General features: G+C 43.3%; 1 protein-coding gene across 1 annotated transcript in view; it reads right to left on the bottom strand.

Annotated features, from left to right (window-relative positions):
- The window catches only part of PCTP (phosphatidylcholine transfer protein), a 39,620-nt gene that overhangs the window by 17,368 nt on the left and 3,042 nt on the right, over positions 1 to 19,210 (bottom strand). The window contains exon 2 of the mRNA XM_077458935.1: positions 6,833 to 6,950. Within this exon, the coding sequence (XP_077315061.1) occupies positions 6,833 to 6,950 (118 nt within the window). The remainder of the gene's footprint in view (positions 1 to 6,832; positions 6,951 to 19,210) is intronic.

A 19,210-nucleotide genomic window follows, 5' to 3' on the forward strand; every position in this document is an offset into this window, starting at 1 on the left:
ATACTGTATAGAGCTTTGGAAAAAAAGCATAAGGAACCACTGAAGAAGAAAAGTTTGTATATATAGAAGATCACCCACTTTCAGAAACTAATTAGTACCTAATGTACCTGATCCCCAAAAAATTACGATTACCTTTTCGAACCAAAAAGGGTTCTTTAGATGTGGGAGATGTATTCCTTGTAAAATGGTTGTACATATAAAAAAAAAAAGTACTAGATTTACAATTAGTTAACTGGGGCAGCTGTGCTTCCTCCCGATGTCAGCTTTGTGAAGATGACAGCGCTAGTGGCAGCTGAGGGGAAGAGCCAACTCCTAAATGGCATGACCATGGTGGGACAGTGACTCAGTCTGGATCTGGATCAAGGTCCGCCATTAAGTGATGGCTGTTTTAGAATGCCCTTGTGGACTCCAATACATGGGCAGGATGACCAGGGAATTGGTAGTAAGTGAATATATTAACATTTGAACATATTAACAGTGTTAATTATATTAGGCTTCAAAAAACACAATGGGGCAATTTACTAAAACTGGAGTGTGCAAAATCTGGTGCAGATCTGCAAAGAAACAAATCAGCTTACAGGTTTTATTATCAAAGCTTAATTAAACAAGCTGAATTTAGAAACTGATTGGCTACCATGCACAGTTGCACCATATTCTGAGTGCTCCAGTTTTAATAAATCTCCCTTCATGTATTCAACTATTTTAAACTATGCCATAATAGAGATCCAAGGGGATTAACCTTCTATGCGATTGACAAGCTAGAGAAAGGAGATGAACTAATATGAGAAAATAAGTTTAACAAAAAATAAACACGGTGAATCTATGATTTAGAGACTTTGAATCTAAAGGCTTTACATGTAGATATAGTTCATTACTGTTTCATCATTAATTATTAGATAATGATAATTTTGGCCCAGGCTTAGGACAATTTTTTTTTATCGTTTATATATTGTAATTTTATCAGTTTAAGATTTTTATTTATTTTTTATATAGCTTATATATGCATTATGAATTGTATTGTTGCATAATAGTATTATCTATATGTTCATAGCACACAGTGTATTATTATTGCTGCAGGGAGGTGTGGGGTTAAAACTCTTTTTTGAGCACTAGATGGCTCTGGCTCAGCCCACAGAGATTGATGTTTTGACAAATGCATAATTTGATAAGATAGAGGCCCCATATTAGTTTTATATGTCAGGTATTGGCATCATTTCAGGTTTAAATTAGATAGCTCAGGTTTGCGTATTAAGAAACTGGGGTGGAAATCACAGCCTGTATATCCATTTGCTGTTATGTCTTTTATTGATATCTCATTGGAATAAAGATTTTTGCATTTGGAAAGCATCCCACTAAAGTGTGCAGCAGTCCACTTTTCTTTCTGAGTTCTTTCTGAGTTTCTGCGGTTGTGAGCCAGGTTAGCAACTGTATGCGAGGACCTGTGAAGGTATTTTATGGACCTACCTGGAGCGGTGCTTTACTTGTGTTGAACTGCTGGTATTGGTATAATTTAAGGTTTAAATTAGATAGCCCGAGTTTGCATATTAATCAGAAACAGGGAAGGAGGTCATGGCCTTCTATATAATGGGTGGATGAAGTGCTGGAAGTACCATCCCAATGACATCCAATTTATAACGAAACATGTTGGGTGGGGCTCCACATTGATGTCACTTCCACTCATCTGGGATGCACATAACCACCCAGGGCTTGTGGGTGGAGCGGCAGTTTCCTTTTACATTGATATATGCTGTCTTCCAGTGCCGATTGCAGCACATTTACAAGCGAGTGCAATACTATAATTTTTATATATTTTTAAATAAAAGGTAATAAATGATGAGAGTTCTGTTTTTTTCTGCCTTATGGGTCCTCTGCTACCTGGTTGATGTGACATTTGGAAAGTCCATTGGAGTTTTATAAGAGCACATTTAACCCACTCAATTCATAAGGGGTCTAAAATATCTGGTGAGTGGTTGGTGCATTTGGAATCACTCAGTGGTTGCACGAGACACAGTATTGGAGTTGGGAAAGTGGCACAATATTAGCTGGATTAATTGGCCATAAAATATTATGCACATGTATGCTGCGCGAGTACTTTTTTGGACACTCCTGATATGTGCATGGTTTGTAATGGATTCTGCTTTATACTGTATATTTATGAAACAGCACAGGTATTTATCAATAATATATATATATACACACACACACACATACACACACACACAGACATATACATATATATAGTCAAAAAATCCGGTCAAAAAGTCTGGTCAAAAAATCAGTTCGTCTATATGCTAGTCCGACGGACGTAAACCAACGCTAGGGCAGCTATTGGCTACTGGCTATAAACGTCCTTATTCTAGTCTGGTCATACGTCATCACGGTCAAATCCGTCGGACTTTGGTGTGATTTTGTGTGGCCAAGTCCATTTGTTCGGAAAGTCCGTCAAAAGTCCATCGGGAAGACTGTCGGACCTAGTCTGCTGGAAATTCCGGTCGTGTGTACACGGCATAAGGCCACTGTTGCATTTCTGAAGAACAGGATGAAAGTGATTCAGTGGCCAAGCATGTCTCCTGATCTGAACCCAATCAAACACGTATGGGGAATTCTGAAGAGTTGAGCATCCCTCTTCATCCAGCATCCAGGCTCTAAAAGAGGTAGTTCTTGAAAAATGTAAAAAGATAAATGTTGCAATATGCCGCCAACTTGTTAATTTCCATGCCTAGAAGACTTGGTGCTGTCCTTACAAATCATGGAGGTCATACAAAATACTAGATGTAGTAGTTTTTGTTGTGGGGTGTATTCATTTTTGCATCAAGATTTTGTAATCCAAGTTATATTATCAACCTTACTTTTATGTAATGAGCTAAACAACTGTTCTGTAAAACTCAGTTTTGTCAAAATTTGGGAAATTGTTCTTGTGTTCATTGAGATATTGATCAAAATCTTACTTTTCAAAAGGGGTGTACTCATTTATGCTGAGTACTGCATATCTATTTATGCTGAGCACTGCATATCTATATATACAGTATAGGATATAACACAGCACTTCACAAGTAGTTGATTCACAGGACTTTGGCGATATTCATGTATTCCTTTACACTGAATACTTTTACTTCAGAAATTGAGTACTGTCATTGATTGTATTGATGGAGCAGCTTGCATTTTTTTTGTTATATTTAGTTTATTAGTAGTTTACTGAGCACTGCAGTGATTGTTTTATATATATTTAGAAAAATTAAGCTTCACCGCATTTACTAAACTCTGGAGCAACTGCACTTGCAGAATGCACAGTCTATTTGCCTTTGGTAAATCAGCCCGATGTCTATCTGACTTCTTTAACTTCAGTGGTCTTTACCCTTTGTCACATGACCAAGAACCTAAAGGGTGCTGAATTACCCCTATTACAGTAAAAACTGATATATTCTATCTTTGCAAATTTTCATTCTGAATATTGAAAAAAACATATGTTTAACTACAATTTTTGGCTCAAAGCAGAACTAAAACGAATCTCCCAAATGGGGACACAATATCAATACTCTCCCGAGGGTCTAACCCTTCCCCACTCTATCCAAAGATATTTAAAAAAAATAGGTTTTGAATAGAAACACACAAGTAATTTTTTTATGCAACTTTGTATTTTTTCTATATATGTGTTCTATATGTTTAGTATTGTATTTAATGCAGAAGTGTATGGATTGACCGTAAACAGTTACACCTCATACCCTTTAGAACAACTGCTGAGATAAATTGTCATCCTCACCGGAGTACATTGTTTGCAGACTCAAGGACTTGGCATTGTTAGAAAGAGTAGTAATGGATACCGTGTAGCAATGCAAAGCAAAAAGTGTGCGTGATGAAAAAATATGGCTGAAACCACATTTATAAATATAATAACACATAAATCTAAGGTTCTTTCAAAACATTAATACATACGAATAAATGTTTTTATATCCAACCAACCTTATTTCCATGAATTTCTAAGACGATAAATAGTTTTTTTACCTAGCCTTGGTAGGAGCATAGTACCGCCAGGTGGCAGCAGCAAGCTGTTTGCTTTGTGTTAACATCAATACAGAAATGATATGTATCCGGCTCTTACACTGAACCGTCAAGGACATGAAATTAATGGCACATTTATATGTTTTCACGTATTTTTTCATTCAATACACATGTATCTGCTCCTGATCTTTTTTAGCTTTTATTATTGTTGTAAGTTATGCTAGTCCTTGAAAAAATAAAATAAAATTTATTGGACCACAGAACGAAAATTGATGTTAAACGTTTAATGCTTTGTGCATTAGTGCATCAGTGGTCATTGATGCGTGGGTTAGTTACCTTAGACAATGACTCTAAAACAATTTTTTTTCATCTAAATCATTAAATAAACACCACTCTTTTAATTATGTCCTATTTTTTTCTTTTTTAATTGTATTTGTTTAATACAGGGGTGCCCAACCTTTTGAAGAGCGAGGGCCACTTAAGTGAATTGGTAACTGGTCGCGGGCCACAATGAGCGGAGCGGGAGGATGACAGGTCCGTGTCCACTGACACAGCTCACTCTACTCTGATCCAATCTGATTCGCCCAGATGGAAGGGGCAGATCCCTTTCTATTTTTTTTAGGTAGGCGAGTGTAAACAGACACAAGTCCATTTACATCTGCTGTTCCGTAGAGGTGAATAGTAAGTCCGATTGGGTCGGACCAATCATGTGAAATGGGCCTAAGGCTGCTTTCACACCAATTTGCCTAAACCGCAGGTGCAGAGCAGTGAACCTGTGGATTTTCTGCAGGTTAGCTGCACTTTGCCGTAAACTTCTATTATATCCTGCAAGTTTGGCGCACTTTCTGAATGCGCAACAAACCCGCAGGTAATAACAGAAGTCTATGGCTCAATGCAGGTAACCCAAAGGTGCACTGCACCTGTGAATCAGTTTGAAAGTCCAGTAACCACTGCAAAACAGATATATCCATATATACTGTGAATTTAGTAGTAAACTTACATTTAATAGCCATCTTGCATTCTGGTATCACTGGCTGTTGTTGTCCTAGGCAGAGTGCATATGATATCAGTCCGCCTGTGACAGGAGCTGGCACTATACAGAAAGCATTGGCTTATGTGGCTCTGCTCCACAGCCACTTGCTTGCACTACCAGCGGCTTCATTCACAAAACTGCTGCTCTGGGATGGCGGGTCAGCAACCCGTGATCTGGGTTTGCCAACCTGCCATCTTAGAGCGGGAGGCCGAGGGCCACATTAGAGGGCTCAGCGGGCCACATGTGGCCCCCGGGTCACTGGTTGGGCACCCCTGGTTTAATACAATAGCAAATTGAAACACACTGCCATCTTTTGGCTGGTGTGGCCTCTGCAAGCTGTGAGATATGTTTATAAACAGATACGATTGCGTGCATGCAAGCACATGATCAGGAACCACGTTGATTGGTTTACAAACGTTAGTACAGACTGGAAGCAGGCTCCAGTATGCCCTACTGTCAAAGGTAACTGTGCATTAATTCCAAGAATACAGAGGACTTTTGAGGCCTCATTCAATCATTTGGAAAAAAGAAAAGTATAAACCGGATCACGGCATTACTCTGAGGCGGCCGGTTATCATATACTCCTCTTGGTTTGATATTTCTGTCCTTGTGGTGTAGCGTGTGTAGTCCTTTGCCTTGCAGGGTGAGGTCTGAACGTGTATTGGGCTTTTTTTTGTTTCCCCTGTTTACTATCATGGATTATCTATTTTACTGAATAGATCTTGACCAAACACATTGGTTTTGGTACCATAATACAGGCATACTCCACTTTTAAGTACGCAATGGGGTTTATTTACTATTGCTGGAAAGTGTAAAATCAGGCTCAATTCTGCATAGAAACAAACAAGCTTCTAACCTCAGCTTGTTCAATTAAGCTTTGGTCATAAAACCTGGAAGCTCATTGGTTTCTATGCAGACGTGAGCCTAATTTTGCACTTTCCAGCTTTAGTAAATAAACCCCATTGTGTACTTAAAAGTAGGGTATGCCTGTACTCTTGTGGATGCTGGACAGACATTTCAGGGATTGCTTTCATATGTTCACTAAAGGTCTCTATCCTTAAATCATTTATGCCTGGGTGCCTCTACATTGCCCTGTGGGGGGGGGTTGCCCACTTTGGGTGCCCCTGTGCCTGCCCTAGACATTTTTTGGGCAGATGTCCTGGCTGTTGCTCCCTTCGGAAACTTGCTACTCTCCTGTCTGGGTCCTGAGGAAGCCATCTCAGCGAAATGCGTTGATCACGCAGACAGCAGGCTAAAGATTCATATTTACAGAACTATATCTATACATACGATTGTGTGCATTTTTATGAATTATTTTGCCCACAATTTTTAGGACGAGACATTTGGAAATGTCGTTATCGTCAATTTAATTTGTTTTAGCATTCGTATAATAAAGAATTATATAATTTTATCAATATTTGTCTCCCTTGCTCTGGCCGTTATAATCCGCCATTTCTTAAGTTGCTGGAGTGCTCTCTGGTTTATACTTATCTTTTTTAGCTGTGGATTAAGGTTTCTCCAGAACAGGGCAATGTACTGCAAAATGTTTATACAGATTACATTCAAGAGGCAAATAGAGTGAACTGGGTTGCAGAAAATGTTCTCTACTCTGTAAGCTGTAGGTCATGACTCCCTTAGTGGTAAAAGAGTATGTTCACTTCAGTCCAAAGTGGTGACCTGCAGGTTAAGAGACCCCAACCACAGAGATGGGATCCTCTCCTGAGATTTTCTGTAATATTGGTAAAGCGTCTAACAGCATTCTCATCTGGCTGTGGTCTCCAACGCCAGTATTGTACAAACCTTTCACATTCGTGTCCCATTGCTTTCGGTAGTCCAGGTCCATGTAGACATCTGCACACAGGTCTGCAGGACAGTCAGCCAGACCACCGTAGACTTTATATTCATAAAGGCCTGTTTGCTGTAATGCACAAAAGGGAAAAGTATCATCAGTGGGGCGCGAAGCAGTGATTTGCATGGCTCCGCTCACTCCTGGGATAGGGAATAATCATCATATTTTTGGAATTTTTGAAGGAACAAGATGCGAATACCTTTTGTCTTAAGGCTTTACTGTGCTGCATATTTCTCTCAGCAAAGGTTTCCTTTGACGCTGTGGGGTTGATTTAATAAAGGCAAATAGATGGTGCACTTTGTAAGTGCAGTTGCACTCTGGGGGGGGGGGGGGGGGGGCTTTGCTCCAGAGTTTAGTAAATGAGACGAAACTTAAATTTTCTAAAAATATCCAATCACATGGAAGAAAAAAAAAATTGCATGATTGAACGATGGAAATCAGCAGAGCCTCTCCTCATTTAATAAGCTCTGGAGCAAATGCAGGCAAGGTACAACTACACATGGAAAGTGCACAGTCTATTTGTCTTTAGTAAATCAATCCTTAAGTGCAGACGTGCAGCAAGACTATCAGAGGAGTTTGCTTCCTCACGGCCTGTTTTACTCTCCTAAATTCTTGTAGGGGGGATGTAATTTTCGCCACTACATGGGAACACCCCGTCTGCTGTCTTTGCAGCTTAAGGGGGGGGGGGCAGTTGGGGTGATAGTAAAAGTGTGTCTCAAGTGTATGTTGCTACTCACCCCCCCCCCCCACATGCAAGTTTAAATAAGCCCTGAATGTCTCTTTTCTTGCAAAGATAGGTAGTAAGGAGCACCCGATATCCAATGGAAGGCAAGTTGGAAGGTGAATTTGTAGTCCTTTATTGAAAGAAGCAACAAGTTATCAAGACAACGTGTTTTTGATTGAGACATGTACACATTATAGAGGGAAATGCGTTAGCCATATTTTATGTCTGAAGTTTACAACCACTTTAAGAAGCTTCTACAACAGTGATTCTCAACCAGGGTTCCGTGGAACCCTAGGGTTCCTCCAGAGGTTGCTAGGGGTTCCTTCAGCATTGGGCAATTTCTGCCTCTCAGATAAGTTCCCACTGACTCCATTGATCTTTTTAGCTATCTGAAAGGAGGTAATTCTTTCCAATGACCACAAGTGTAAGGACCATTCTTCCCACTGACCATCACACTAATGTATGAGTTGTAGATTTCTAATTTTTAGCAGAGGTTCCCTGAGACCGGAGAACTATTTCAAGGGTTCCCCTGTGTTGAAAAGTTTTAGAAAGGCTGCTCTACAATATTGTTATCCCCATCCTGCTATACCAAGGAGTCTGTTGCAACAAATATTGTTTTACAAAGCATAAGAAAATGCTAAATACCCTTGTCATGCAGTAAGTAGGAAATTACAGCTTTCCACAAGCAGCTTAACATTGGAATCTAGCGCAGAGGTAAAAGGAGGATGAGAATGCCATATTGGTGATTGGACAATTTGAAAGTATTCAACTCAGGTCCAATGTGTAAGAACCCAGATTGTGCTTCATGGCTGGCTTGATTTACATAGAGTGCATAGAGCATTAAAAAGCACCTTTTCACTTTTAGTGCATGCCAGACGCTCGGCCTATTCATTCCTATGGCTGTACGCATGGCAGACCCCAGCCATCATGAGTATTGACTGAGCTATAGAAATAGGCGAGTGGACCCCTATGCCCAGCAGGAACTGGATGCACCTGGGTGTTTTTATTGTAAATGCCCTGCATTGATGGGAGGTTACCTTAAAGTGGAACTTCTCAATTAACATTTTTATCCCTTATGCTGCTAGCATCTTACTTCTTGGGCTTCACTAATGGACTTCATTAAAAGTGAAGTTGTCCTTTGGAATGTAGAGAGTACTGAAAAGACAACTATGGCTAGAGCTGACAACCTTTTTAAGCATAGCTGTGTTTTGCCCATGGATCATGACTTTACTACAAGCCTGTGATGCCTATCCTGACCCTGGCATGTAACCTGACAAACCCCAAGTGGACCATCTTGACCCTGCCTAGAAACCTGTGATACCTATATTGTCCTTGGACCGTGACCTGCCTACAAACCTCGGCAACCTATCCAGATACGGCGTGTGACCTGCCTACGAATCTGGGCTACCTTGCCTTAGATTATGGCCTGCCCATTAACCTGTGCCATCTATCCTGACCTTGAATAGGGACCTGCCTAGGAACCTGTACTACCTGTCATGATCTGGCTTGTGACCTGACTATGAACCTGTGCTGCCTGACCTTGAATTGTTGAACAATATACTCAAAAAGGTGCTGGGAACATTTAGCCCTTGTACACACGGCCGGAGATTCAGACGGAATGTGTCCGATCGGACCGTTTTGTTGGATATTCCGACTGTGTGTGGTCTACATCGGACTGTTTCCGTCAGAGTTTTACTTGTTGGTAAACTTTTCCAACAAAATGCTCCGATCGGACATACTCCGATCATGTGTAGAGAATTCAGATCGGACAAAGTGCCACACATGCTCAGATCAAATTCCTACACCAAAGCTATTGGCTACTAGCGTGAACATAGTCCCGTCGTAACGAAATAACGTAATCACGTCGGATTTTCTGACAACTTTGTCCGACCGTGTGTATGCAACAGTTTCGGACAAAATCTGTCAGACAAAATCCAACGGATTTGGTTGTCGGAATCTCCGACCGTGTGTACAAGGGCTTAGACTTGCAAGTGTATTTAGATGAAGAAAACTTCTAACAAGCTCAATAGCTCTGGAGAGACGGCTCCTACACAGCAAGGCTTCCCTCGATGGGCACCCAACGGTAGCTCAAACCATAGAAATATAGAAAGGAGCGCCAGACCAAAATCAGATTAAAGAGTCTAAGATAATTTTCAATGTTGATGAAAAAAAAGTCATAATAAACAGCCAACGTATTTTGGGCTGAAATGTGTTGGATGTTCTTATGAAACTTTTTTCTATCTTGGACTCTTTTATCCGATTTTGATCTGGTGCTCCTTTATGTATTTCTATGAGCATGGATTGGGACCTGCCTATTACCTGTGCCACCTACCCTGGATTAAGACCTGCCTAGGAACTTGTGCCACCTACCCTGACCCTGGATTAGGACATGCCTAGGAACCTGTGCCACCTACCCTAATCCTGGATTAGGACCTGCATAGGAACATGTGCCACTCACCCTGATCCTGGATTAAGACCTGCCTAGGAACCTTTGCCACCTACCCTGATCCTGGATTAGGACCTGCCTAGGAACCTGTGCCACCTACCCTGATCCTGGATTAGGACCTTTCTAGGAACCTTTGCCACCTACCCTGATCCTGGATTAGGACCTGCCTAGGAACCTGTGCCACCTACCCTGACTGACTTAATACCTGTAAATTATTATAATTTTTTTTCTATTTGCTTTATTTTTTCAATGAAAGTGGAGTAACTCTTTAAAAGCATGCACCACAAGACACAGAAAGGCTTATCTTCCCTGACTTCAGGCAAATTCCCACCTCAAAGCTAAGTTCCACCCATTCTTCATACCCTGGTCTAATGAGACATTTTAGTACCAGTAAGGGTGCTGAACTTGGACAGAGTGTAGCAGGTTTAAACCTTATGTGGAAGAAGTATAACTTTTAGTAACAAATTCAAACCAAAATCAGAGGGGAATACATAATAGGATTTTCTGCCAGCGGTGGTTTCTTATGCCGCGTACACGCGATCAAACAATCGGGTGGAAAAGTCCGGCAAACTCAAGTCCGCCGGACAATCCACCCCGTGTGTAGCCTCCGGCGGACTTTTTTTACCCGAAAGTACGGCGGACTTAGCAAGTATTTTTGCACTCCAATCTTCCCGCCGGACTCGCATTTCGGCGGACAATCCAGCCGTTGGTATGCCAGTCCGCTGCACTTTTGAAATGAGCGTACTTTTCCAGCGCGGAGAAAAGTCCGCTCCAGGTAGGCAGCTAAGGAGGTGTGGCTGGCCCCGTCACCTGGTATGGACTTAAAGGGGAACCCCAACGCCAAAAAAATTGGCGTGGGGGTCCCCCCCCAGGTCCACATCAGACCCTTGTCCGAGCATGCTACCCGGCCGGCCAGGAAAGAGGGGGACGAGTGAGCGCCCCCCCCACCCCAAAGCACCTTCTCCCCATGTTGATGAAGACAAGGGCCTCTTCGCGACAAACCTGGCCATTGGTTGTCGGGGTCTGCGGGCGGGGGGCTTATCGGAATCCGGGAGCCCCCTTTAATAAGGGGGCCCCCGGATACTGGCCCCCCACCCTATGTGAATGAGTATGGGGTACAATGTACCACTACCCATTCACCTGTAAAAAAAAGTTAAAAAAAAAACACAACACACAAGGGTTAAAATAGTTTATTGCACAGCTCCGGGGGTCTTCCGTCTTCGGGGGTCTTCTCGCCGGACTCCTCCGCTATCTTCTTCTAGCTCTTTTGCTAGCGGAGGAGCCCGGCTTTCTTCCTCGCCGCCGCCCTATTCTTCCAACTTCGGGGGTCTTGTCCCCCTCTTCGGTTCTTCTTTCGCAGCTGTCGCGGCCTTCTGTTCTTTTGTTCTTCTCTTCAGATGTTGCCTCGTCGCATCCTCCGCTCACAATGGCACGGATGCGATGTGCGGCGACTTATATAGGGACATCACCGGATGATGTCCGTGCCCATTATGGTGTCACAGTCCCAGAGGATGCTGGGACTGTGACATCATAATAGGCGGGGACATCATCCGGTGATGTCCCTATATAAGTCGCCGCGCGCCTTGTCCCCGTCATTGTGAGCAGAGAGAGCGACGAGGCAACATCTGAAGAGAAGAAGAGAAGAACAGAAGGTGGCGACAGCGGCGACAGCGGTGGCAGAAGACCGGGCCACCGCCTGTAAAAGAGCTAGAAGAAGGCGTGGTGGCCTGGCAAGAAGACCCGAAGAGGGGGACAAGACCCCCAAAGTCGGAAGAAGAGGGCGGCGGCGAAGAAGAAAGCCGGGCTCCTCCGCTAGGAAAAGAGCTAGAAGAAGATAGCGGAGGAGTCCGGCGAGAAGACCCCCGAAGACGGAAGACCCCCGGAGCTGTGCAATAAACTATTCTAACCCTTGTGTGTTGTGTTTTTTTTACTTTTTTTTTTACAGGTGATTGGGTAGGGGTACATTGTACCCCATACTCATTCACATAGGGTGAGGGGGCCGGTATACGGGGGCCCCCTTAGTAAAGGGGGCTCCCGGATTCCGATAAGCCCCCCGCCCGCAGACCCGACAACCAACGGCCAGGGTTGTCGGGAAGAGGCCCTTGTCCTCATCAACATGGGGACAAGGTGCTTTGGGGTGGGGGGGCCGCGCCCCCCCCCCTTCTCCAAGGCACCCCCCCATGTTGAGGGCATGCGGCCTGGTACGGCTCAGGAGGGGGGGCACTCACTCGCCCCCCCTTTCCTGGCCGGCCGAGTAGCGTGCTCGGACAAGGGTCTGATGTGGTCCTGGGAGGGACCCCCACGCCGATTTTTTCGGCATTGGGGTTCCCCTTTAAGTCCATACCAGGTGGCGGGGCCAGCGATGTCTCCTTCGTGGGCCCCGCCTACCTGGAGACGCGCTCAAAATAAGCGGACTTTCCTCCGCGTGTGGGCGAGTCCATTCATTTCAAAAGTACGGCAGATAGTCCAGCGGACTTAGTACGCCGTATTAGTCCGCTGAAAAAGTGCCGTGTGTTGACAAGTAGCCCGTTCGGAAAGTCGGGAAGTCCGCCGGACTAAGTCCACCGGATAGTCCGCTACGTGTGTACGCGTCATTAGGCACAGCTTTCATCGCATTTTAAAATCGGTGACAAATTCACTTTTACGGTAGGCAAATGACCAATGCCTTGGCAACGATCATGAGAACAGAAAACATGGAATATTTTTTGCATGACCCCAATTATGTATTAGTTATACTAAAATTGTAATGCCAGATCTACATTCAAAAGAGTGGATTTTGATGTCTATATACCCAGAATATTCATGAAAGAATGTGTTGGATCGGGTCTTTGGGAAAACATAGTTTAGTGAAATTTATCAGGACAGAAAAGCATTAAGCAGTGTGGGAATCACTTTCTCCAGTTCACTTGTCTTTTCTTTCCCTTCTAAAAGAGTTTCCTCTTATGTAAACTACTTATCTGTAGCTTGATTAGAACCCATTGTCAAGTTTTGGAACAATGCGTCATTGCACTGCGAGCTTCCAGAGAGATAGTTATAGAAATACATGCACAATCTACTTATCCTTCCTCAATGTAAAAGGGTAAAAAGCCCCATCCGTACACATGGGCCGAATATCAGGAGGCATCAGCCGGTGTGTATGGCAGCTGTTCCAACAGAAGCCAGCTCTTTGGCCAGCTTCTGTCGAAAAGGGCAGGCCCGAAAAATATCTGCCAATCGGTATCCATTTATTGCTCTCAGGTGACTTGACAAAATGTATGTGTGCAAAACACACTGTCACACCAACATGAAGGCTTGCATTCCATGCTGCTCCCACAGGGCTTCTTCTGAGTGATGGGTCTTCTGTCTGCCTGTTCTAGTGATGTCATCGGCAAGCACCGGCCAAGTCTGGCTTGGAGCATCATAGCAGCCTGTCTCATCCGCGGGTCATGGTGGTTGGCGCCTCCCCATGGAGTCTCCCGGGCTGACTCAGATGCAGCGACTCATTGGTGCCCATGGATAAGCATGGTAACATTTGCAGACATTTGAAATTTTATCCATGGTTTTGTGTCCAATAAACTGAAGTGGTTTGAACTTACAATTGGCTCTGGACTTATCCTATTCCCCATATCTCAAGGTCCTCATGCTTATAACATTGAGCTACTGAGCGCTGGTTGACCTCTTATTCTTTTTTCATGGGCACTCCACATTATTCAATGTGATCTGACAGCTGCACAGTTGAGCTCGGGCTATACCACCATAGGACAATTATGGTGGTTTAATTATTGCACCCCCCCCCCCCCCCCCCCCACCTGTTTCTTCCATACAAGATTCTCAGTGCCTGGAACTCTGTGTTATGGGTGTTCTAGTGGTGCACCTGTCCCCCTGTCAGAACACAATAGCTCAGTGGGGGAGATCACTGTACTAACATCACATGGTTAGTACATCAGCTCCTCTCATGTTCTTCAGTAGCAAATAGTGTGTACTAGGCTTTAGTTTACCTTTATTAAAAAACTGCCTATGCAGGTAAGAGGGGCACTTAGTTAAAAACAAATTAGCAAGTTTTGACTAAAGTTGGATAATGCCCTTGCTATTGCCTTTTAACTTTACCAAATCCACGCTATCGCCGAATGACGGCTACAGCGCGGACCTAATTTGCCGGGAGTATGTCAATAGATGTCCTCCCGTGCACCCCCTGCACACTCTGTGATCAGCAAGTCTATGAGACTCGGTTGATCACGGATCGGAGTAAGGGATCGATCATGACCCCTTACCACATGATCAGCTGTCAGCCAATGACAGCTGATCATGTGATGTAAACAGAGCCGGTAATCTGTTATTTTTTTCTCCTCGCGCTAATAGCGGGAAGAGAAAAAAAAAATCCGATCACAGGCAGCTCTCAGAGTGACATCAGTCCCAATCAAGGAGAGCTCCCGCCACCTGCCAGTGCCCACAAGTGCCACCCAATCTTTGGCCATCAATACCTCCTTATCTGTGCCCATCAATACCGCCTTATCTGTGCCCACCAACACCCACCACTGCAGCCTCATCATCACATATCAATGAAGGAAAAAAAAAATAATGACCTGTTTGCAAAATTTTATAACAAACTATGAAACATGATTTTTTTTTTCCATTTTTTTGTTTGTTTTGCAAAAAATAAAAACCCCACCTATGATTAAATACCACCAAAAGAAAGCTCTATTTGTGTGAAAAAAATTCTAAATATTTCATTTGCGTACAGTGTTGTATGACCGCGCAATAGTCATTCAAAGTGCGTCAGCGCTGAAAGCTGAAAATTGATCTGGGCAGGAGGGGGGTTTAAGTGTCCAGTAAGCAAGTGGTTAAGTACCTTCGGAAGCCTGGCCAAAAAAAATCCAGGAGATGCTATTTTGCTAGAGACCCTCCTAGCTTTGATTCGAAAAATTATCCGATCCGTTATTCTGATCTGGTGAACGATCCAATCCGGGAGTTTTTTAATCCGTTTTTTTATATGTATTCATATACTAAAAACTGTGAAGACGTCAGTTTTCTTTAAAATATGGCCACATGTGTCTTGAGAAGACATAACTTCAAAGTTTTGCCCGCAGACCACCTACATAATATCACAGGACAATTCATAGACTCTGACTTTGAGAACTCAGACTGAATCATTACTTTCCCTCCCATTTCCCTTTCACACGCACCAGGATGACCCGAATGTTTACCTTCTCTATATTTGTTCCTCAAAGGAAAGAACGGCCCAAGAAATAGGACATCGACACGGCACAAGTCAAGAGGGTATGCTTCCCTAACCTGAACTTGGTCTTTGATATGACGTTCCGTGCGACTTTCACTGATGGCTCTAATGCTGGATACTACACCACAACCATGGGGGCCAGTGCATGCCCTTGGGCTGTTGTACTTGGAAATTTGCCATGCAATCACATTGACTTGGATGGAGAAATAATAGCATTGACTGAACCGATTTGACACTAAAGCTTGCATTACACGGTTCAATTTTCCCTGGACTGACCTAGTTGTCCCGTTTCTCTCAGTCTCCCAGACTCACTAAAGCCCCATACACACTATCAGATTTTCTGCTGATTTTTTTCCTTCAGATTTACCAAAACCATATAATATGAGGTCAAACCTTAGGAGTTTCAATCTGTATGCAATCAGGCAGGCCCTTCTACTACATGGTTTTGGTAATTCTGAAGGAAAAAAAATCAGCAGAAAATCTGATAGTGTGTATGGGGCTTTAGCCACTTCAGTTCTCTCACCCCAATGGTCATGGAACCTCTCCTCCAGCACTGAGGAGAGATAGAAACAGTTTTTTTTTTCTTCATTGGGAACGTGGGAGGTGCAGTTCGGCGCCTCCAGCACTGAATGGGGTGCTGGAGGGTCTATTGATCCTGGCTGCTGGGGGATCTACTGTTGCTGGGAGGGGGGGCTTGTGTTGCTGGAGGGTTACTTGTTGCTGGGAGGGATCTACTGTTGAGGGAGGGGTCTCTGTTGGCTACTGGAAGATCTACTGTATTATTACATTGGGGGTCTATTGTTGCTGGGGGGGTAGAATCTATTGTTTCAGGAGGGATATATTGTTGCTGACTGCATAGGGTGGTGCTCAGAGGTGGTTAGGGGACAGGGACGAGGGGAGAAGCTGCATCTATTCCCTGAGGAACAAAAAAAGCCATAGACAGATGAGGGAGAGGAAGAGGGACCGAATAAGCTGTCCATGAAACTAACAAGTTCCATCTAATCATGAGCAGGAAATCAGTTTATACAATTAGTGATGGTTTCCTAAGAAGGGATAATCCATCCTAATGCAGATCAGTAGCAGACACATTGCAGGTTCCTTCTACCTCATGTGATATGTTTGAAGGCTTTTATCAAATTAATATTCTCTGGAAAATGTATATTTGCCTTGATATTCATCCAGGTGCCCCACCTTTGGTTCATATTGGCTAAATAGCCAATGTTAGAAGATTGTACAATGTCCATACCTCTAAGCCCTTGTACACACGGTCGGAGATTCCGATGGAATGGGTCCTATCGGACCGTTTTGTCGGATATTCCGACTGTGTGTGGTCTGCATCAGACTGTTTCCGTTGGAATATCCGACGGACCAACTTTTCCAACTTGCCGGTAAAATTTTCCGACAAAATGCTCCGATCAGACATACTCCGATCATGTGTAGCCTACTCCGACGGACAAAGTGCCACGCATGCTCAGATCAAATTCCTAGACCTAAGCTATTGGCTACTAGCCTGAATGTAGTCCTGTCGTAACGAAATAACGTCATCATGTTATGTACAATCGGATTTTCCGACAACTTTGTCCGACTGTGTGTATGCAACAGTTTCGGCCAAAATCCATCGGACAAAATCCGTCAGACAAAATCCAATGGATTTGGTTGTAAGAATGCATGATTCATTTTCTTTCATTGAACCAGCAGGCTGAAAAAGAAAAAAAATGAATGGATACCCCCATCCACAAATTGGAGGATAGATGGGGGAATCCCTTCCGTCAAGCTCTTGTATTCTGAGCAAGGGGGGTCTTCTCCGCCATCAGAATACACTCATCTCTCTTTGTTTTTGCTGCTGCCCCAGACACTGGCAAGCGGCTTGCTATGGGGGGGGCACACAGAAGAGGAGGAGCCAAGATTGCCAAAGGGGGACCCCAGAAGAGGAGGTTCAGGGCCACCCTGTGCAGTAGGTAAGTATAACATTATTAAAAGCCTTTAGGCTGCATTCACACTGCAGCGTTTTGAATCGTTGGCAGATCTATCCGGATCTGCCTGCGATTTTACAGCGCCGAGGTGTCAATGACAAAATGCGACACTCGCATCGCGGGGCGCATGTCACCCAAAAATAGTTTAGGAGCTACTTTGGGGCGACATGCGCCCCGCGATTGCAGAATGATTTATTGCACGACAATCGCAGCAGACCCACACTGCGATTTGATTTGTCATTCAAGTGAATGGCATCTCAAATGTGTGTCCAGGTTTTGTTATTCACACCTAGGCGGCGCCGCTTCAAAATGCTGTAGTGTGAATGCAGCCTAACAAACTCTTTACCCATGGACACGTTGCACGAGATAATTCAAATATTGAAATACATTTATTGCTACATTTTATGTATAGATAAATTGACTGAAACAATGTAGCAACTGTTACAAGTCCTCAGCCTATGCCACAGTCAGACAGACATGGAAAGGCCTCAGTATTTAGACTTGCACAGTATTTGATTGGAGTCCTATTGAGTACGATGGCTAGTGGGTGCCCAGCGGCGCACTTGCAACCCGGTCCTGAGCTCCGTGGCCACGGGACCCGATCGCCGCCGGTGTCCCGCGATCGGGTCACAGAGCTGAAGAACGGGGAGAGGTAAGTGTAAACAAACCTCTCCCCATGCTTCCTAGTGAGCCTGTCACTGATCATCTGTTGCCTGTCATAGAGAACGACGATCAGTGATGTCACACGCCAAGCCACACCCCCTACAGTAAAAAAAAAAAACACACATTAGGTCACACTTAACCCCTACACTGCCCCTTAGTGTCAACCCCTTGACTACCAGTGACATTTTTACAGTAATCAATGCATTTTTAATCGCTGTATTAATGCCAATGGTCCCAAAAATGTGTCAAAATTGTCCGACGTGTCCGCCATAATATCGCAGTCACAATAAAAATCACTGATCGCCACCATTACTAGTAAAAAAAAAAAATATTAATAAAAATGCCATAAAACTATCCCCTATTTTGTAGACGCTATAACTTTTGCGCAAACCAATCAATAAACGCTTATTGCATTTTTTTTTACCAAAAATATGTAGAAGAATACGTATCGGCCTAAACTGAGGAAAAAAAAAAATTTATATATTTTTTGGGGATAAGTTATTATAGCAAAAAGTAAAAAATATTGCATTTTTTTCAAAATTGTTGCTCTATTTTTGTTTATAGCGCAAAAAATAAAAACCGCAGAGGTGATCAAATACCACCAAAAGAAAGCTCTATTTGTGGGAAAAAAAGGACGCCAATTTTGTTTGGGAGCCAGGCCGCACGACCGCGCAATTTTCAGTTAAAGCGACGCAGTGCCCAATCGCAAAAAGGGGCCTGGTCCTTTGGCTGCAAATTGGTCCGGGGCTTAAGTGGTTAATAAAGTTACAGTAAGACGTGTCCACCAACTACTAGCGAGGGATCGGGTCTATAATGTGCTGGATCTGGGCTCATTTTTTAGTATCACGATTTTTATTTCAAAACCATGGACAGCATTGACCATGAATCATCCTCGCCCTCATTATCTGTCCATGGTATTGAAATCATAGGAATACTTTGAGTCAATGACCTGGAACCAGTATGCTGATTAGAAGGCTTGTTCCAGCTAAGCAACTGGTCTTTTCAAAGGTCAGCAATGAAAAGCTTTCATAATTCTCTGAGTACAAATCCCCTTTCACATGTTGAAGGTATTTATAATCTGCTTATTCCAACTTTGTTGTATAAATAATAAATGGATGTGAAAAAAAAGAAAAGTATAATGTTTGGAGGTTATAAGTAGCAAAAATGACTGATTTAAACTTGTACAGAAAAAGTGCCAGAAAAGTCTGGTCTTCAAGTGGTTATAATCTGCTGATTACAACTTTTTTGTATAAATTATAAACAGATATAATATGAAAAGTGGAACTAAACCCATCGATATGACAGATT

The sequence above is a fragment of the Lithobates pipiens genome, unplaced genomic scaffold (genome assembly GCF_037356315.1).
Source record: "Lithobates pipiens isolate NorthernLeopardFrog02 unplaced genomic scaffold, aLitPip1_a1.2 Scaffold_28, whole genome shotgun sequence".
Taxonomy (NCBI): Eukaryota; Metazoa; Chordata; class Amphibia; order Anura; family Ranidae; genus Lithobates; species Lithobates pipiens.